Raw genomic sequence first — 20,704 nt, 5'->3', positions numbered from 1 at the left:
CCTTCCTCAGGTAAGGTGACCAAAACTGCACACAATACTCAAGGTGCGGTCTCACCAAGGCCCTGTACAACTGTAGCAAGACATCCTTGTTCCTGTACTCGAACCCTCTTACTACGAAAGCCAACATACCATTTGCCTTCTTAACCGCCTGCTGCACCTGCATGCTTACCTTCAGCGACTGGTGCACAAGGACACCCAGGTCTTTTTGCACTTCCCCTTCTCCCAATCTATTGCCATTCAAATAATAATCTGCCTTCCTGTTTTTGCCACCAAAGTGGATAACCTCACATTTATCCACATTATAGTGCATTTGCCATGTTTCTGCCCAATCACCCAATCTGTCCAAATCGTACTGGAGTTTCCCGACATCCTCCTCGCAGCTTACCCTCCCGCCCAGCTTTGTGTCGTCTGCAAATTTGGAGATATTACATCCAATTCCCTCGTCCAGATCATTAATATATATTGTGAACAGCTGGGGTCCTAGGACCGATCCTTGCGGTACCCCACGAGTCACTGCCTGCCACTCGGAAAACGACCCATTTATTCCAACTCTTTGCTTTCTGCCCGCCAACCAGTTCTCTATCCAAGTCAATACCTTGCCCCCAATCCCATGTGCCTTAATTTTGCACGCTAATCTCTTATGTGGGACCTTATCGAAAGCCTTCTGAAAGTCCAAATACACCACATCTACTGGTTCTCCCTTATCTATTTTACCAGTTACATCCTCAAAAAATTCCAGTAGATTAGTCAAGCATGATTTACCTTTTGTAAATCCATGTTGACTTTGTCCGATCCTGTCGCTGCTTTCCAAGTGCTCTGCTATTATGTCTTTTATAATAGACTCTAGCATTTTCCCCACCAGCGATGTCAGGCTTACTGGTTTATAATTCCCCGCTTTTTCTCTACCACCTTTTTTGAATAGTGGGGTAACATTAGCTACCCGCCAATCCATGGGTACTGTTCCAGAGTCTATCGCATTCTGGAAGATGATCAGTAATGCATCTACTATCTCTAGGGCCACTTCCTTAAGTACCCTGGGATGTAGACCATCAGGCCCTGGGGATTTATTGGCCTTCCATCCCATCAATTTTCCTAACACCATTTTCCTACAAATACTGATTTCTTTCAGTTCCTCTCTTTCATCAGTCCCTATGCAGATGCAGGGAGGATGTTTCCCCTGGCTGGGGAGTCTAGAACCAGGGGTCACAGTCTCAGAATAAGGGGTCGGCCATTTAGGACGGAGGTGAGAAATGTCTTCACTAGAGGGTTGTGAAACTTTGGAATTCTGTACCCCAGAGGGCTAAGGAGGCTCCGTCGTTGAGTATATTCAAGACAGAGAAATAGATTTTTTAATATTAAGGGCATCAGGGGATAGCTCAGGAAAGTGGAGATGAGGTGGTGGAGCAGGCTCGAAGGGCCAAATGGCCGACTCCTGTTCCTGTTTCTTATGTTCTTATCTGTGCCTACTCCTGCCACGCCCCTCATTGTCAAATCTCGCAGTGAGGTTTACCAGAATTTTTACATTTCACAGACCTCTTGTCGATTGAATGGGTGGCTATTAAAAGAGCCTTTTTTCTTTGGTTCAGATCCATAATTTTAATTTAATCTTTTCAACCGCCGAATCCATAGAGTGTCTGCCCCTGGTGTTTCAGCGCATACACCACGTCCAGGGCAGTGACCGTCCTGCGCTTCGCGTGTTCTGTGTAGGTGACCGAGTCTCTGATGATGTTCTCCAGGAAGACCTTCAGCACACCCCGGGTCTCTTCGTAGATGAGACCAGAGATACGCTTGACGCCGCCTCGCCGAGCCAGGCGGTGGATGGCGGGCTTGGTGATGCCCTGGATGTTGTCACGAAGGACTTTGCTGTGCCGCTTGACTCCGCCTTTCCCCAGCCCCTTACCCCCTTTCCCTCTGCCGGTCATAACTGAAACTTAATCTATTGCAAAAGAAACAACCCCAGTAATTGAATTGGGAATAAGAGTTTTCGGCGCCGCACACTCCTTTTATACAATGCTGGCGGACATGGTTGGAAACCCATAAATGGGCGGAGTCAGGATGAAAATGAGGACTCCCGGTTCCTTCTCAAGTAGCCGATATTGAACTGCACCCGTGGCGGAGATAAGCAAAATACTGCGAATGCTGTCAAACCTGAAATAAAAACAGAAACTGCACGGAATATACGCAGCAGGTTGGGCAGCACCTGTGGAGAGAGAGAGAGAGAAATAGAATCGATCTTCCTTGTGCCAGACCTTGTTTTGGACACAGTTTTGTCTCCTTCAGCTGTGCTTTATTGAAGTCCTTCCCAGTTTTTATCTCCCATTACATGTTTCGGTCCTTCCAGCAGATGACTTTTCCATTGTACCACTGCTAACCCCCTCCCCTCCGCCTTTGTGGGGTGTTTCCAGTTCACCCGGGTTTTCACAAGTTAACAGGGGTGGAGGGTGGGGGTGGGGAGATGCCTTCAGTTAGATGCAACCTGGATGAAGGCAGCCTAGACACCTCTTTCACAGAGTGTTGTAATCACTGATAAGCACAAAGGTTTAATCTAATAATGACTGGGAGATGGCTACTCTCCGAGTCCTCCTGACCCTCAGACTTGAGCACCTACCAGCAATCAGTGAAATCCCAATTGTGATCTGAGGTGAAACCTTTGCTTTAGAAAGTAGCTCCAGGGGTTTCAGAATGCAAGGGCCACTGTATGTGTGTTGTTCATCAGAAGCTTTACCAGCACAAAAATTAATCAGAAGAGCAAATGACAGAATAAACAGCCACTTGCCAATATACAGACAAGACTACTAGGAATCATTCCTAATGGAAATGTTACTCCATCTCCCCATATTTCCAATTGCATGTGATTACTATGGTTTACAATACTAATCAATCTTTGCTAGATAGGAAGGTCTATGGATGCAACATTAATATTTTCTGGTCTATTTCTCAGTAATTGTTTTCCATTGTTTCCCCAAACCTCTCCGTCTCTCGACCTCTCTTTCCTCCTTTAAGACACTCCTAAAACCTCCCTCTTTGACCAAGCTTTTGGTCATCCACCCTCATCTCTCCTTATGTGGCTCGCTGTTAAATTTTGCTTGATAATCACTCCTGTGAAGCGCCTTGGGATGTTTTACTACATTGTTGTTGTTTTGTGCACCTCTTAAGTTAATATGCAGCATATTCCTTTCTTTCCTGTGAAATTGGAAGTGGTAGAGAACCAGGAGCCAAAGTAGGCCGACAAGAGCAGGGCTGATTTGTGAGCGGGACCTGGTGCGGGATAGGATACGGGCAGCAGAGTCTTGGATAAGCTGAAGTTTGCTGAGGATGAAGGAAGGGAGGCTGCCCAGGAGAGCATTGGAATAGCCGTGCCTGGGGGCAACAAAGGCATGGATGCAACTTTCAGCAGCAAATGGTCTGAGGCAGGGGCGGAGGCAGGCGATGCCACAGGGGTGGAAGTAGGTGATATTCGTGATGGAGAGTAAGGGGAGAAACCCAGGGGGTAGATTTTCACCTTAGTGCTCAGGTGTAAAACGGATGTTGCGGATCGGCCGCCCGTTAAATAAACCGCCCGATTTTCGTTCCGATGAATTAATGTAGTGAAAATTGGATGACTTCTATAACAGGAAGCCTCACCAGATTCAACCCCCAGACTGAGCCTTATGACATTTATGAACTAACAAAGCAGGTTCACTCCTAAGTTAGAAATTTCTTCCAAATCCATGGGAATCTTGAATTTATTTTTATTGTTTTGAAAGCCTCTTGCATTAATATACAACATTCATTTTCTTTTAAATTGGAGGTGTTAGGGAGCCAGGAGCCAAAGTAGGTCAGCAAGGGCAGGGGTGATTTGTGAGAGGGACCTGCTTTCAGCTGTGGCTCAGTGGGTAGCACCCTTGCCTCTTGAATCAGAAGGTTGTGGGGTTCAGAGTCCCCACTCCAGAAACATCAGCACACAATCTAGGCTGACACTCCAGTGCAGTGCTGAGGGAGCGCTGCACTGTCGGAGGTGCAGTCTTTCAGATGAGACGTTAAACCGAGGCCCTGTCTGCTCTCTCGGGTGGATGTAAATAGATCCCAAGGGGGACGATTTCGAACAAGAGCAGGAGAGTTATCCCCGGTGTCCTGGCCAATATTTATCCCTCAATCAACATAACAAAAACAGATTACCTGGTCTTTATCACATTGCCCATTTGTGGGAGCTTGCTGTGCGCAAATTGGCTGCTGCATTTCCTACACTGCAACAGTACCTACACTTCAAAAGTATTTCATTAGCTGCAAAGAGTTTTGGGACATCCTGAGGTCATGAAAGGCGCTATACAAATGCAAGTCTTTCTTTACTTAATCACATGTTTTTTTTAACTTGTCACAAACAAGGCTTTTCGTTAGGCCTGTTATACCGAGCACTCAACCATTCCGTCCAGGGAGATCAAGGCTGCCGTGCACCTTCAGCCTGGGGAGAACTGGACAAACAGGCCAGGTTGCTTTCTTCAGTGCCTAGGTGTATTGCTTGGCAGGGCAAAAGCTCCAATTGCAGAATTGGAACAAAAAGCATATCCTTCCATTGTACTGGTTTGTGACCAAATTTTAACCTGGTCTTATGTAGTCATGAAAATCTATAATGAATCTAAAAATGCAAAATTGGACAATTTCCCCAGTCTCCTTTACGTTCTAAACTTTGGTGATTTTAGCAAAGATGGCTATAAAACAGGATAGAAGTTAATGGACGTTTCATGGACTGGCAGAAAATGGGAAGTGGTGTCCTACAGGGACCACCGTTGTTCACCTTATAGATATATATATATAAATGATTTAGACTCAGAAATCGGAGATCTAGAGTCGAAATTTGCTGATTGGCATATAGGAACAGGAGGCGGCCATTCAGCCCCTCGAGCCTGTTCCACCATTCAATGAGATCATGGCTGATCTGTATCTCAACCCCCTCTACCAACCTTGTTCCCGTGACCCTTAATAACTTTGCCTAACAAAAATCGATCAATTTGATACCAAATTGGGGTGAGGTTGGGGGGGGGGGGTAGAGCTAATAATGTGGGGAGCTGCACCAAAACACAGGAAGATATAAACAGGCTTGCAGAATGGGCAGAAAAATGGCAAATGAAATTCACTGTAGCTAAGTGTGAGGTGGTTCATTTTGGTAAGTGGAATAAGGAGGCCACTTATTCCTGGGAATACAGATACAGTACATAAATTGCTAACCGAAGTAACACACCTTGATAAGGTCATAAAGAGTACAAATAAATTACTGAGGTTCATTGCTGGAGAAATTGAATAAAAAAGCAGAGATGCCAATTTATATAGAACCTTGGTTAGACCACCACTGGAGTACTGTGTACTGTTCTTGTATCCATATTACAAAAAGGATACTGAAGCATTGGGAAAACTGCAGGAAAGACTTACAAGAATGTTTCCAGAATCGAGAGCACGGGAACTATCAGCAGGCTGGGGTTCTTTTCTCCGGAGAAGTGATGACTACGAGGAGACCCGATCAAGGTCTTTCAAATTAGGAAGGGATTATATGGGGTGGATGTGGAGAAATTGTTTCCACTTGTGGGTCCAGAACAAGTGGGCTTAAACATAAGAGAGCCACTAACAGATCAAATAAGGAATTCAGGAGGATTATTTTGACACAGAGAGTGGTGAGAATGTGGAACTGGCTGCCACATGGAATGGTTGAAGCAGAGAGCACTGGTGCATTTAAGGTGAGGCTTGATGCATACATGAGGGAGAAGGGACTAAAGAAGGAAAGACTTGCATTTATATAGCACCTTTCATGACCACCGGACATCTCAAAGCACTTTACAGCCAATGAAGTACTTTTGGAGTGTCGTCACTGTTGTAATGTGGCAGCCAATTTGCCTACAGCAAGCTCCCACAAACAGCAACGTGATAATGACCAGATAATCTGTTTTTGTTATGATGGCTGAGGGATATGCATTGGCCAGGACACCAGAGAGAACTTCCCCTGCTCTGCTTCGAAATAGTGCCATGGGATCTTTTACATCCACCTAAGAGGGCAGACGGGACCTTGGTTTTAACGTCTCATCTGAAAGACGGCACCTCCGACAGTGCCGCACTCCCTCAGCACTGCAAGCCTAGTTTTATGTGCTCAAGTCTCTGGAGTGGGACTATGAACCCACAACCTTCTGACTCAGAGGCGAGTGTGCTGCCCACTGAGCCACAGCTGACACTGTAGTACAGTGCAGAATAGAGGGCTAGTGTGGGAAGGGGCAATTCAAGTGGTAGGAGGTTTGTGTGCAGTATAAACATTGGCATCGAGCAGTTGGGCCAAATGGTCTGTTTCTGTGCTGTAGATTCTATATTGACCATTGAACCAGATCTCGGTCTCTGCCTCTGGTCTTAGTATGGCCTCAGTTGTCCACCGATATAAAAGTCCTTTTGCATTAATAACAAAACAAATTGTTGCTGGAAAAAGAAACAAAGAAAGACTTGCATTACTACTACTTTGGTCTGATGGGTAAAGCTTATGATGGGATGTCTAGTTTGGCCGTCCATCCGATGGCCTCCTGAGATGCCGAGCAGAGAAATGAGGTGCCTCCCACAACAGATCTTTAGTGGGCATGTGTGATGTGTTCCATGGTCTGGGACTCATGGCCACAGTCGCACATCGGGTCGTCCCTCATCTTCCACTTGTGGAGCGGCTGGCCGCAGCGTCCATGTCCTGTGCGGATTGGGTTCAGCGCTCTCCGCTGTCTTTGAGCGAGGTCAAAGCCAGGGGCCTCTGCTGTTGAGTCAGCGATGAGGTGTCGGTTCTTTATGTTGCATGCATCCCACGAATCTGTCCATCTGGATAGTGGGTCGTTACCAGCTGCATCAAAAGTGGCTGCTGTTTCCCAGAATGGCCGGTGCAACTTTCAGCGCCTTCGTGGTGGGTTTATCCAGTCTTTGTGAATGGGAAGGTCAACGTTGCTCATGATTTCTTCCATCTCATGGAGCACGGTGGCATCGTGGTGAATGGCAGGTGGGGCAATGTGGGACTGCACCGGGAGCAAGTTCAGTTGGAGTGGACTTAAGCATCCCTGACACCGTCCTCAGCACCTTTCACCACCTCAGGATGTCTCAAAGCGCTGTACAGCCAATGAAGTATTTTGAAGTGCAGTCGCTGTTGTAATGTAGGAAACACGATTTTCACATGACTGCATATAGTGATATTTCAAGCACCAGGCAGAATGGAGATGATTTAGAAATACCTGCATCAATCATGCCTGGAGAGCACACAGCTGTAAATGACTGGGATTAATTTTAAGCATATCATTTCTATTATGGAACTATCCTCCACTCACGGCATTTCATTGGAGAAATAAACACATTATTATCGGGAGACTTTGCTGTAGTTTCGGTCATGAGTTATGTTTCCTGTAGTTTGTTAAATAGACTTTGTTTGCTGTATGCTGAGTAATAGGCTGTTTAATTCTGTTGTGACGTGTTTTAAAATATGGTTCAATCTTTTTTTATTATTCATTCATGGGATGTGGGCGTCACTGATAAGGCCGGCATTTATTGCCCATCCCTAATTGCCCTTGAGCTGCCTTCTTGAACTGTGACGTGATGATAATCTCGTTGAATGTCAAGGGGAGGTGGCTAGACTCTCTCTTGTTGGAAATGGTCATTGCCTGAAACTTGTGAGTTGCGAATGTTACTAGCCACTTATCAGCCGAAGCCTGAATGCTGTCCAGGTTTCCCTGCATGCGGGCAAGGACTGCTTCATTGCCTGAGGAGTAATTGGTGTAAGACAAGCCCGAATTCAAAGTTTGAAGAGCGCAACCAGATCGGATGCACCCGCACAGGGAGGGGGAGGGGGGTATTGAAAGTCTGAAGAATGCAACCAAATTTGATGCACCTGCCCATTGAGGGGAGGTGGGTGTTGGGCTGTAGGTTTGAAGAATGCAGTCCCATTGCATGTCAAGGGGAGGTGGCTAGGCTCTCTCTCTTGTTGGAGCTGGTCATTGTCTGGCACTTGTCAATTATCAGCCCAATCCTGAATGTTGTCCAGGTCTTGCTGCAGGCGGGCAGGGACTGCTTCGTTATCTGAGGAGTAATCGGTGTACTCTTCTGATTGGGTACTTAAACAAAATGTCTGTAAATTAATACAACTTTAAATAAAACTTAACAAATTAAATTAAAATTTGGTTGTCCGGGTTGATGATGCACTCCAGTCCCCCCGATGCCCACCGGTCGCGGAAGTACTCAAGCGTGCCGGCGGACACCGCGTGCTCCATCTCCAGGGGGAGTAATCGGTGTACTCTTTTGTTTGGACCAGAATCAAATTTGACTGTAAATTAAACAAACTTCAAATGAAACTTAAACAAATCAAATTAAAATTGTGTTGTCCGGGTTGATGATGCACTCCATTCCCCGCGGTGCCCACCAGTCGCGGAAATACTCAAGCATGCCGGCGGACACCGCGTGCTCCATCTCCAGGGGGAGTCATCGGTGTACTCTTTTTGATTGGACCAAAAGACAAATTATCTGTAAATTAATCAAACTTTAAATAAACCATAACAAATCAAATTAAAATGTGGTTGTCCAAATTGATAATGCACTCCAGTCCCCGCGGCGCCCACCGGTCGCGGAATGCCTCAAGCGTGCCAGCAGACACTGCGTGCTCCATCTCCAGGGGGAGTAATCGGTGTAAGGCAAGCCTGAATTCAAAGTTTAGTTCGCATGGTTAATGTTATGGATGCACCTGCCTCGGGGAGTTGACGGTTTGAAGAATTCAACCAAATTGGATGCACCCGCCTCGGGAGAGGAAGGGGTTCTGGGTTTGAGGAATGCAACAAAATGGGATGCACCCGCCTCGGGAGAGGAAGGGGTTCTGGGTTTGAGGAATGCAACAAAATGGGATGCACCCACCTCGGGAGAGGGAGGGGTTGAAGGTTTGAAGAATGCAACCAAATCTTTTCACGCTCGCACTCACACAGAAAGAGTCGCAGGCGGCGCTCGGCCACGCGCCGGATCCCGGTGGAGGAGTTGCCTCTGGACGGTCCGCCTTGAGCTTACAAAAGGCGCGGCCGCCGCCGCCGATCGGCAGCTGGACTCGGCGCGGCGAGGAGCGCGGAGCAGCCGGAGGAGGGGGGGAGGCGCTGAGTGAGCGAAAAAATAAAATGGTTTTGGGCGACCAGACCAAAGGCCCGGCCCGAGGCCGCAAGGCCAGGACGAGGAGGAGCCCAGCCCAAGGCGCGGCCGGCGGGCGGGCCCACGGTGTCGGGCCACATCCTGCAGGCGGTGGCCTGTCGCTGGCCGCCGTCAAGCAGGCGCTGTCGGCCGCCGGCTACGACATGCCGCGCATCAACTGGTGGGTGAAGCAGGCGGTGCGGAGCCTGGTGACCGAGGCCTCGCTGGTGCGGCCGGCCGGCAAGAACAAGCCCAGGGGGCGGAGGAGGAAGGAGGCCGGGGGGCGGCGATCCTGCTGCTGCTGCCGCCGAAGAAAGGCCGAGAAGAGGGCGGGCGGGGTCCGCCAGGGGGCGAGGCCCGCCGGGCGACCCGGGAGCCGTCGGGGGCCCCAGGTCCCCTCCAGGGGCAGGAAGCCCGGGAGCTGCCAAGACCAGAAGGCGGCAGCAGCCCCACGGGCGGCGGCCAAGACTGAAAACCCAAAACAGAAATACTACCCGTGTGAACCAAAACAACAGGCTCTTTTCAGAGCCACCACACCCTTCAGATGAAAGAGGTTGTTCCAGAATTATACAATAAATATCTTTATTTTTAAATCATTGCTGCGGCCGATAAACCCGAGAATCTTCGAATGATCCTGGCGGTTGTCCTCCAGCTCTGGGGAGACTTTGCAACCAGCTGCAGTCGCCGTGAAGCATCTTGCAGACTAGAATGAGTTGGAGAAAAAATAGTCACAGAAATGATTGGTATTCATTGGATTAAGAGTTGGAATTGTGTTGGTGTTTCTGCTCCATACGATCATCCATGTCGCCCTACTTTACCTCATGTTTCCAGCGTATTCTGCAGTGAGTGTCTCACTTCCTGACTCCAAGCCTTTCCACCATCTACAAGGCACAAGTCAGGAGTGTGATGGAATACTCTCCAGTGTGGACCATCGACAAGATGCACTGCAGCAACTCGCCAAGGCTTCTTCGGCAGCACCTCCCAGACCCGCGACCTCTTCCACCTAGAAGTACAAGGGCGGCAGGCGCATGGGAACACCACCACCTCCAAGTTCCCCTCCAAGTCACACATCATCCTGACTTAGAAATATATCGGCCAATCCTTCATCGTTGCTGGGTCAAAATCCTGGAACGCCCTCCCTAACAGCACTGTGGGAGTACCTTCACCACACGGACTGCAGCGGTTCAAGGAGGCGGCTCACCACCTCCTTCTCAAGGGCGATTAGGGATGGGCAATACAAGCTGGCCTTGCCAGCGATGCCTACATCCCGAGAATCTTTTAAAATACCAAATAAATTGCCTCAGGTTTAGCATTTGTGTACTATGCCATAAGGGTTTTAGTAAATAACTAATATTGCAGTGGCCTTTCTTAAACAGAAGCGATTAAGCGCATATATTTTTTTCTTAGACAATCTCTTTTGTAGTTTCTGGGACCTGTCTAATTTGTATATTATGGGGAGTTCCAGAATTGTTGTGGCTCGAATGAATGTATTTCACATAAGACATTTACTGTGGACGTGTCACATGAGAGTATGAGATTTTTTTATATATATATATAGCTTCGGGATTTTGCTCCAGCAAATTAAGGTTTCCCCATTCCTTGCATGGCAGCGGCTGCTGACAAAAAAAACTTGATTGGTGACTGTGATTTGTGCAGAATGAGCATGTGGTGTGTCAAGGATCAGCCAATTGGAATAGACAATTTGGCATCCGTCATTAGCATAAAGCAGTGTATATAAAGGAGGGGTTGCGGGCTGCATTTCGATGTTGCTTTGTGTTTTTATTAACCAGTCGAGGTGGAGAAGGAATTGAAGGGCTTGCCATGCCGACTGCTGCTGCTGTTTCCACCAGTTCCACCACAGCCGGTGCCAAGGGCGCCGTCTCCAAGAAGGGCTCCAAGAAAACCGCCATGAAAATGACCAGGAGAGGGGACAGGAAGCACAGGAGGAGCAGGAAGCAGAGTTACAGCATCTACATCTACAAGGTGCTGAAGCAGGTCCACCCCGACACCGGCATCTCCTCCAAGGCCATGAGTGTCATCAACTCGTTCCTCACCGACATCTTCGAGCGCATCGCCTGCGAGGCCTCCCGCCTGATCCATTACACCAAACACCAGACCATCTCCTCCCGGCCGGGAGATCCAGACCGCCGTCCGCCTCCTGCTGCACGGGGAACTGGCCAAGCACGCCGTCTCGGAGGGGACCAAGGCGGTCACCAAATACACCAGCTCCAAGTAGAGTCCCCCATCCAAAATAAAACCTGCAATTAAATCACCAAACGGCTCTTTTAAGAGCCACTTCACAAAGCCTTAAAACGGAGCTATAAAACAAAACCGAGACCCCTGAACAAATACTTCTGTTAGGCTGTATGTTAATGCAATGAATTGCTAAATTAATCGTCCGGTTCATCCATCTACATGTGGTGCGTTCTATTTATGAAAGCTGTTTTAATTCGCATTTCTTACTTTTGATTATAAGTCCCTGAAGAGATTGGGGAATTCACGGGGAAGGGGGCAATCGGCGCTCAATAACTCCGAGAACAAGGATTTCGGTTGAAACCAAGGTTCTTCCCTGCCAGTTGAAGAATTTACTCTTGATATTGAAACCCAGGAGTACAGCGAAGATCAATGTTGCCGGACCGCCAATATTGTGGAAAAAAGCGGGTAAAATAGGAGGTAGCTCAAGCATTAATGTTCAGTGACGCCACATTTCGGTTTAGGAAGACCTTTGTTTTGTACAGGGAAGGGGAGAACTTGGAGACAAGAAATCATTGAGACCGCGACTTGGAGTAGGAGATAAGACGGACACATTTTCCCAGATCAAGAAATCTGCACAACTCGCATTTACAAATGACATTTAAGGTCGAAACACATTCCAAGACGCTTCACGGGGGAAAGAGATGAAGAGACGCTCAAGTCTTTACAGAGAGTTGAGCTAAAGATACATGAAAAAAGCATAAGATTCAGAAGAACTTAATAATAATAATAATCAACTTTATTGTCATTGTTAGTGTACAAGTGCAGTACAACGAAATGTAGGCTTGCGGCTCCCGAGAGTGTACATTTAGATTAAGACATTTAACATTCAACATTCATTTGGCTTGTAATACATAAACATAAACATAATAAAGTGCATTGGCAGATGTGCAGGCTTTAGAGTTTATTAGCAGAGTTTAGTAGGATGACAGCCCTGGGAAAGAAGCTGTTCCTAAGTCTGGTCGTTCGGGTGCGAATGCATCTGTAGCGTCTCCCGGATGGCAGGAGGGCGAACAGACCTGTGGCTGGGGTGGGTAGGGTCTTTGATGATGGTCAGTGACCTCCGTAAAGAGTGAGAGAGAATGTCTCTGGGGATATATAATCGCTCTGAGGTGATACACGCTTTGGAAAGAAGGCGACTTTGTTTTGTGTTTTGTTGGTGGGCATTTTTCAGGAGATGAGACCTTTGGCTCTGCAGCGTCCGGTTCGCCTGGTGAAATAGCGCCGGCTGCTGGAAACTCTTCATCCCCCAACACACACTCAGATAGAGAGAGAGAGAGAGAACAGGTCCCAGCCCAAGCCATGGCCGACACTCTCCCTGCCAGGAACACCAGGATGAAGACCAGGACTGCGCTCCTGGCCAGGAGACCCGGCGCCACCGTGTCCCAGCAGATCCTGGAGGTGGTGGCGTCCACCAAGGAGTGCCGGGGGCTCGGGCTCTCGGCTCTCAAGAAGGTCCTCTCGGGCCGCGGCTACGACGTGGCCAGAAACAACTGGCGGGTCCACCAGGCGGCCCGGAGCCTGGTGACCAAAGGCTCACTGCTGCAGCCCACCGGCACCGACGCCTCGGGCTCCTTGAGGCTCAGCAAGAGGTGGGGCGACCGGGAGGAGGAGGAGAAACCCAAGAGGGAGTCCGCCGCCGCCGCCAGGGAAAGGAGGAGGAGGAGGAGGAGGAGGATGAAGCAAGGTGCGGACAGGAAAGCGGCGCCCAGGAGCAGGGGCTTGCCCAGGAAGACCAAGAAACAGGGCGCCGCCAGGAAGGGGGCGAGGAGGGCCACCGCCCGCAAACCCAAGGGGAGGAAGGCGGCCAGGGCCGAAGGGAAAGGCAAACGCCAGCGTGCAAAGCCGAGCAAGCTGGCCAAACAACCGGAGCAGGAAGCGGACCAAACCCTCGCTCAGGAGGAGACCTCCCTTTCGGAGAAAGAAAGCCAAGTTTGCTCAGAGCAAGAGGACAGCTCCTAAAGGGGAGACCAATCAGAGGATGAATACCTTCAATATCAAACGGCTCTTTTCAGAGCCACAAAAAACATTCACAAAGAGCCGGACCGGAGGGTTGGGTGTGTGAAAAAAAGGAACATTGCAATTGACCCGATGGTATATGACCAAAATCATCCTTATTGAAAAATAGAAAACCAATTATTTCCCCATTACAATACTGGAAATTATTAAAACTTCGATTGAGTTTGAATGCCTGAAGTATACCTGCCAGAAATAATATAACATACGAACCAATATTGGTTTTTAACTCCTATTTTAAAGGTGGTTAAATTGACAGCAGCAGAGCTGTGATAGATTGTAGGGCGGGAGAATCGGAAGACCAGGGCCTAGAAATTAGTTGGGCGTGCCAGCCGTTAGCGCCTTAGGGGGAGTAGATCTCGAGCACTAGGCGCTTATCACCCGGGCGCAGCGTGATCTGCGCCTCTCCTCAACTTCAGGACACATTTAGCGCCGGCGCAAAGTCTTAGCGCGTGCCCTGCTGCGCGCGCAGATCATGACGTCATTTAATAGTGCAACGCCCTTTGTGCACCCCAAACCGGAACTTCACTCGCGCCGGCCCATTGTGCGCCGGGCGTCCCGAGCGACTGTGAAGTGGAACGGTACACAGGCCAGCTGGGCCGGGGGGAGCGCTAATTAAAGGGCACTTACCCAGCAGTATAAAGGCCAGCCATTTTGCAGCATTCACTCTTGTGCAACGGTTTTTTGGACAGAGACCAAGAAGGAGAGTTTACTGGTTTGGACCAACACTTGGACAGGTATTTTAGGCTCAGGCCAGAGCTTACCAATTATCTTTGCCTTCATTCAGAGCTCAGTGTTTGCCAGCATATAATGGGGGCTGCATTGGGTGGCAACGCTGAATTTCAGCCTTATGCCAGAAGGGCTTACAGATGCCGTGAGAGAGTGGCAGCCCTGGCTAGACACAGAGGGGGCAACTGGCGTCACCAACTGAGGCCTTACCCACGCAGGGTATACCGCCAGCAGACCTGCTATCTGACCATGTCTGCCGCGATGTGTGTTAGGAGGCTGCGATTCCAAAGGGAGGTGGTTGCAGACATCTGCCGGCTGCTTCAGAGAGATCTGCAGCCACAGCTGATGCGCAGGACGTCTCTGTCGGTGGCAGTGAAGGTGACAGTGGCTCTCAACTTCTATGCCTCCGGCTCCTTCCAATCCGCTACTGGGGACATCGCTAACATCTCCCAGTTCGCCGTGCATTGCTGCATCCGCCAGGTGACCGAAGCCCTTTTCAGAAGGAGACATCAATTCATCTCCTTCCCCATGACCCTGGACAAGCAGCAGCAGCGTGCAGTGGGGTTTGCAAGAATAGCGGGCTTCCCCATGGTGCAGGGCGCCATTGACTGCACGCATGTGGCTTTGCGGGCACCTCTTGAGCATGCCAAGGAGTACCGCAACCGGAAGGGCTACCATTCCCTCAATGTACAGCTGGTGTGTGACCACAGGCAGCGCATCCTAGCTGTCAATGCCCGCTTTCCAGGCAGCAGCCACGATGCCTTTATCCTGCGACAGACAACTGTGGCTGACATGTTCCAGGCACAGCCTCCCCCAAGAGGATGGCTTATCGGGGACAAAGGCTATCCTTTGTGTACCTGGCTCATGACCCCGCTCCGCGCGCCCACGACCCCCGCTGAAGAGGCATACAACGAGAGCCATCAAGCGACGAGGAACCTCATAGAACAAACAATCGGCGTGCTCAAGCAACGGTTCCGCTGTCTCGATCGCTCCGGGGGAGCCCTCCAGTATTCGCAGGATCGAGTCTCCCAATTCGTCGTCGTTTGCTGCATGCTGCACAACCTGGCTATCCGCAGGACTCAGGCACTGCCACCTCACGTTGGACCACCACCTCAGGAGGAGGAGCAGGAGGAGCATGAGGATGATGAGGACGAGGAGTACCAGCCCAGGAGGGGCGCACAAGGTCCAAGGGCCGCCCGTCGGTGGCTTATTGAACGTCACTTCTAGGCCCCCTGTCAGGGAATGGCTTGTGCTAATGATAGAACATGATTGCAGCTGCTCCGCAAGCCCTCAGCCGGTTAAGGCAACAAACACTTCAAAGATCAAACATGGACAATGTGAATAAATAAAATGCTTTATTGTACAAACTCTGGGCCCTTCCCACAAGAAAACCAAAAACAGATGAAACCCCCAAAAAACACTCAAACACATTACTCGCTCCCACAACCTGGGGAGGATTAACAAAATAGGGCAACTAAAATGGCCGTCATTCTCGGCCTTCGTCCAAAACAAACATCACATCATCGGCCTTCAAAAAACAAACATCCAATTCTCGGCCTCAAGAAACAAACACAAACGGCCACACATTCGACTATTTGGCCCGCTAGGGCGATGCCTTGGCCATCTTTGGGTGGCCCCTGCCCGCCCTGCTGCTCCACCTCAAAGTAAGGCCATTGGCTGCTGCAAGGCTGGGGGCAGGCTCCTGAGGGGCACATGTCATGGCGGCAGATGCCCTTGGGGGTCGGCCTAGTCGAGGTCTGGCCGTCGAGCGGCCAGCTGTTGATTGCTGCAGCTGTGGCTGGCCAGCATCAGTCACTGCAGCAGCTCCTGGCAGCTCCACTGGGGGAGTGGCAGTGGCGGCTGGAGGAATGGCGGCAAGCTGGCGGATGGCAGGTGCTCGCTGGTCGCCTGAGACACTGGCACTCGCCTGGGCCAGCACTGCAGCATGCGCACCAATCTGCCGAGGGACAGACCGATGTGCTGCTGCAGCGCGCCGTGTGCCCTGGTGATGCCTGGCTGACACAGCGAGTGTGGCAGCAGTGAGTGCCCGTGTTGACCTGTTCACTGACCGCAGCAGAGCAGCCAGTGACTGGACGGCACCACTAATCACCTGGCCAGTCGCTGACAGATCTGCCCGGTATTCCACCCGACTGGTGGCCTCTAAGGGCCCGAACTCGGCCACACTCCGAGAGAGGGAATCGATGGACTCAGGCAACCGTGCCACTGCCGCCATGAGCTCCGTGTGCCGGTGCTCCGAGTCCGCGGACAAGTCTTCGAGGCGTTCCATCTCCTCGGCGAAGAGCATCTCCTGACTGGAGGCCGGACTCTCCCTCTGGGGAGCAGGCCACCGAGCTGGCCGACCCTTCCTGCGTTGCTGGAGGCCGCTGGGCCCAGCAATTGGACTCCCCTCTGACGCATCCCCCCTCTGGGGAGAAGGCCGCCGAGCTTCCACCCCCCTGCTGCCTTTCTGCAGCACACAGGTCCCAGGAGCTCCCCTCCCCTTCGACACTTCCGCCACGCTGCCCTCCAGGGAAGACGTGTCCCCTACATTGGCCTGGGTGGCCACGGCTGAGGGTTCCCCTGATGGGCCGCCTTCCTCTTGCTCCTCCTCCTGCTCCTCCTCGGAGGGTCTGTCACTGGCAAGTTGAGGGACCTCCTCTTGACCATCTGAAAGCAGGAAGGCACAAGAGTAGCTTTAGAGTGAGGAGAGGGCGTCAGTGCGGGATGCATGAGTGGTGGCATTCACTGCATTGGTTGGACAGTGGCAAAGGATGTATATCTGATGCGCAAGTGGGACGAGAGAGGTACAAAAGGTGATGTCCTTACCATTGCTGCCCAGAACAGGGTCGGTATCTCCACATGCAACGGGCCCAATCACCCGGCCACCCATGAGGTGCTCCATGCGATGTTGCAGGTCGGTGAGTGGCTGGATATGGGGTCGTCCTCCCCCGGTCACAGTCCGGCTCTTGCGATTATTCGCCAGCTTGGCCTGCAAGAGAAAGGACGGCCTCTAAGTACAGTGTGTCGCCGTGATCTTGTGTGCACTGCCTCCCATGGTGGAATAGCCTGGCCAGTGTGTTGCCATGATCTGGTGTGCACTGCCTCCCATGGTGGAATAGCCTGGCCAGTGTGTCACCATGATCTGGTGTGCAATGCCTCCCATGGTGGAATAGCTTGGCCAGTGTGTTCAGTGCAGAATGTGCAATTGATGCTCATGGCTGTGCCATAGCTGCTGGATGAAGGCTGCCCATTAGAGCTTTCAGGTCCCTTTGCCCATAATGTGAGGTGCACATGCAAGGATGAGGAGGTCATTGGAAAGGGTACTCACCCTGACAATGCGTGTGAGGTCATTTAACTTTTTGCGGCATTGGGCACCAGTCCTGGGGACCTCGCTGTTGACTGACAGCTTGCTGGTGACATGCATCCAGGCTCTCCTGTAGACGAGGACCGTCGCCTTCTTGCCATTGTCCGGGTACAAAACATGGTGCCTCTTCTCCACAGCAGCAAGCAGCACACTCAGATCACACTCTGAGAAGCGCTGCGCACGTTCACGGGCCTTCTCCATGTCTTCAGGCGCTATTTGGGTCCAGCAGCAGTGTTCAGGCCTAGCTGGAGGGCTCCACTATCCAGGGCGTGGCAGCAGACACAGTCGACCCTTCCCCCTTAAGAGCTGGCCGGCGCCAGGGTGTCTGCTGTCAGTCACGAGATGGCCGCACCTGCGCTGCGCCCGGCCTCGGCGCTATCGATCACCACCTCCGGCTTAGCGCCCAAAGAGAGGCGTCCAACAGCAGTTTTAGCGCTCGCCCGAACTAGTAGGGCGAAGCTAATGAATATCGGAGAAGTGGCCTAGATTTGGGGGCGGATGCAAACTTTAGCGGACGCCCCACTTTAGCGCCCCAAAAGTGGCGTCAATGAATTTCTAGGCCATTACATCTAGTTCCCTCGTCTAGATAATTTATATATATATATTGTGATGAGCTGGGGTCCTATCACCGATCCCTGTTGTACCCCACTAGTCAGTGCCTGCCACTCGGAAAAAGACCCGTTTATGCCAACTCTTTGCTTTCTGTCTGCCAACCAGTTCTCTATCCAAGCCAGTACCTTGCCCCCAATCCCATGTGCTTTAACTTTACACGCTAATCTCTTATGCGGGAACTTATCAAAAGCCTTCTGAAAGTCCAAATACACCACATCCACTGGTTCTCCCTTACCTCTTCTACCAGTTACCTCCTCAAAAAATTACAGTAGATTAGTCAAGCATGTTTAACCTTTTGTAAATCCATGTTGACTTTGTCTGATCCTGTCACTGTTTTCCAAGTGCACTGCCATTACATCTTTTCTAATGGATTCTAGCATTTTCCCCACTGCCAAATACTCTGCCTTTCTGTTTTTTTCTATCAAAGTGGATAGATTCACATTTATCCACGTTATATTCCATCTGCCATGTTCCCACCCATGCACTGAGCCTGCCGATATCCCCTGGAATCCTCTTCACATCCTATTCACAACTGACACTGCCACCTGGCTTTGTATCATCAGCAAATTTGGAAATGTTACATTTAATCCCCTCATCCAAATCATTCATATAGATTGTGAATAGCTGGGGCCCAAGCACCGATCCTTGCAGTACCCCACTAGTCACAGCCTGTCATCCTGTCAAAGACCCTTTTATCCCTACTCTGTTTTCTGTCTGTTAACCAATTCTCAATCCATGCTAGTATATTACGCCCAATTCAATGTGCACTAATTTTGTTCACCAACCTCTGTGTGGGACCTTATCGACGGCCTTCTCAAAATCCAGATACAACAAATCTACTGGTTCCCGTTTGTCTACTCCATTAGTTACATCCTCAAAGAACTCCAATAGGTTTGATAAACAGTATTTGCCTTTCATAAATCCATGAAGACTCTGCTCAATCTTACTATTAGTTTCTAAGTGCCCAGTTATTGCATCCTTTATAATAGACTAGCTGGGGGAGCCCGGCGGTGCCGAGGCTTTCTCGAGGGCATGTTGTTGTTGGAAGAGAGAGAGGGAGCGACTGGGGGGAAGAGAGAGAGGGAAGGAGAGAGAGAGAGAGGGAATGAGAGAGAGGGAAGGAGAGAGAGAGGGAAGGAGAGAGAGAGAGAGGGAAGGAGAGAGAGAGAGGGGGGGAAGGAGAGAGAGAGAGAGAGGGGGAAGGAGAGAGTGAGAGATGGAAGGAGAGAGAGATGGAAGGAGAGAGAGAGGGAAGGAGAGAGAGGGAAGGAGAAAGAGAGGGAAGGAGAGAGAGACAGAGAGAGGGAAGGAGAGAGAGAGAGAGAGAGGGAAGGAGAGAGAGATTGGGAGTGTGAGAGAGAGAGAGTTTGGGAGTGTGAGAGAGATTGGGAGTGAGAGAGAGAGAGATTGGGAGTGAGAGAGAGAGAGATTGGGAGTGAGAGAGAGAGAGATTGGGAGTGTGAGAGAGATTGGCAGTGAGAGAGAGAGAGAGATTGGGAGTGAGAGAGAGATTGGGAGTGTGAGAGAGAGAGATTGGGAGTGTGAGAGAGAGAGATTGGGAATGTGAGAGAGAGAGAGAGACTGGGAGTGTGAGAGAGAGAGATTGGGTGTGTGAGAGAGAGAGATTGGGAGTGTGAGAGAGAGAGAGATTGGGAGTGTGAGAGAGAGAGAGATTGGGAGTGTGTGAGAGAGAGAGATTGGGAGTGTGTGAGAGAGAGAGATTGGGAGTGTGAGAGAGAGAGATTGGGTGTGTGTGAGAGAGCGAGATGGGAGTGTGAGAGAGAGAGACTGGGAGTGTGAGAGAGAGATTGGAGTGTGAGAGAGAGAGATTGGGAGTGAGAGAGAGAGAGAGATTGGGAGTGTGTGAGAGAGAGAGATTGGAGTGTGTGAGAGAGAGATTGGGAGTGTGAGAGAGAGAGATTGGGAGTGTGTGAGAGAGAGAGAGATTGGGAGTGGTGAGAAGAGAGATTGGGAGTGTGAGAGAGAGAGAGGATGGAGAGAGATGGAGGAGAGAGATGGGTGTGTGAGAGAGAGAGATTGGGAGTGTGTGAGAGAGAGAGACTGGGAGTGTGAGAGAGAATGGAGAGTGAGAGAGAGAGAGATTGGGAGTGTTTGAGAGAGAGAGATTGGGAGTGTGAGAGAGAGAGATTGGGAGTGTGTGAGAGAGAGAGATTGGGAGTGTGTGAGAGAGAGATTGGAGTGTGTGTGGAGAGTGATATGGGAGAGTGTGAGAGGAGAGGTGGGTGTGAAGAGAGAGATTGGGAGTGAGTGAGAGAGAGAGATTGGGAGTGTGAGAGAGAGATTGGGAGTGTGAGAGAGAGAGAGATTGGGAGTGCAGAGAGAGAGAGATTGGGAGTGTGAGAGAGAGATTGGGGAGTGGGTGAGAGAGAGAGATTGGGAGTGTGAGAGAGAGAGATTGGGAGTGTGAGAGAGAGAGTGATTGGGAGTGTGAGAGAGAGAGAGATTGGGAGTGTGAGAGAAGAGAGAGATTGGAGTGTGAGAGAGAGAGATTGGGAGTGTGAGAGAGAGAGAGATTGGGAGTCTGAGAGAGATGAAGATGGTTGGGAGTCTGAGGAAAGAGATTGGGAG

The 20,704-nt window shown here is 50.4% G+C and overlaps 3 protein-coding genes and 1 pseudogene across 3 annotated transcripts in view; 2 read left to right on the top strand and 2 right to left on the bottom strand.

Moving 5' to 3' along the window:
* Positions 1-1,610: 1,610 nt before the first annotated feature.
* Positions 1,611-1,922, bottom strand: LOC147091999 (histone H4-like). Its single transcript, XM_085976977.1, has one exon. The coding sequence runs from the start codon at positions 1,920-1,922 to the stop codon at positions 1,611-1,613; it is 312 nt and encodes a 103-aa protein (XP_085833103.1).
* Positions 1,923-10,875: 8,953 nt separating this feature from the next.
* Positions 10,876-11,378, top strand: LOC147091998 (histone H2B type 1-A-like; annotated as a pseudogene).
* Positions 11,379-12,696: 1,318 nt separating this feature from the next.
* On the top strand, positions 12,697-13,356 carry LOC147091997 (uncharacterized). The gene has a single exon (XM_085976657.1). It carries the CDS (start codon positions 12,697-12,699, stop codon positions 13,354-13,356), a length of 660 nt encoding a protein of 219 aa, XP_085832783.1.
* A 12-nt stretch (positions 13,357-13,368) lies between these two features.
* The window catches only part of LOC147091996 (uncharacterized), a gene marked incomplete at its 5' end in the record, with an annotated part of 14,635 nt that continues 7,299 nt past the window's right edge, over positions 13,369-20,704 (bottom strand). The window contains one exon of the mRNA XM_085976656.1: positions 13,369-13,383. Within this exon, the coding sequence (XP_085832782.1) occupies positions 13,369-13,383 (15 nt within the window). The remainder of the gene's footprint in view (positions 13,384-20,704) is intronic.

The sequence above is a fragment of the Somniosus microcephalus genome, unplaced genomic scaffold (assembly GCF_052327205.1).
Source record: "Somniosus microcephalus isolate GS21.2 unplaced genomic scaffold, FLI_Smic_1.0 unresolved_chr3, whole genome shotgun sequence".
Classification (NCBI taxonomy): Eukaryota; Metazoa; Chordata; class Chondrichthyes; order Squaliformes; family Somniosidae; genus Somniosus; species Somniosus microcephalus.
Note: the sequence above shows the minus strand (reverse complement) of the source record. Positions and strands in the feature narration are given on the sequence as shown.

Coding starts and splice junctions, on each gene's coding strand:
- LOC147091999 (XM_085976977.1), bottom strand. CDS start 1,922: ATGACCGGCAGAGGGAAAGGGGGTAAGGGGCTGGGGAAAGGCGGAGTC.
- LOC147091997 (XM_085976657.1), top strand. CDS start 12,697: ATGGCCGACACTCTCCCTGCCAGGAACACCAGGATGAAGACCAGGACT.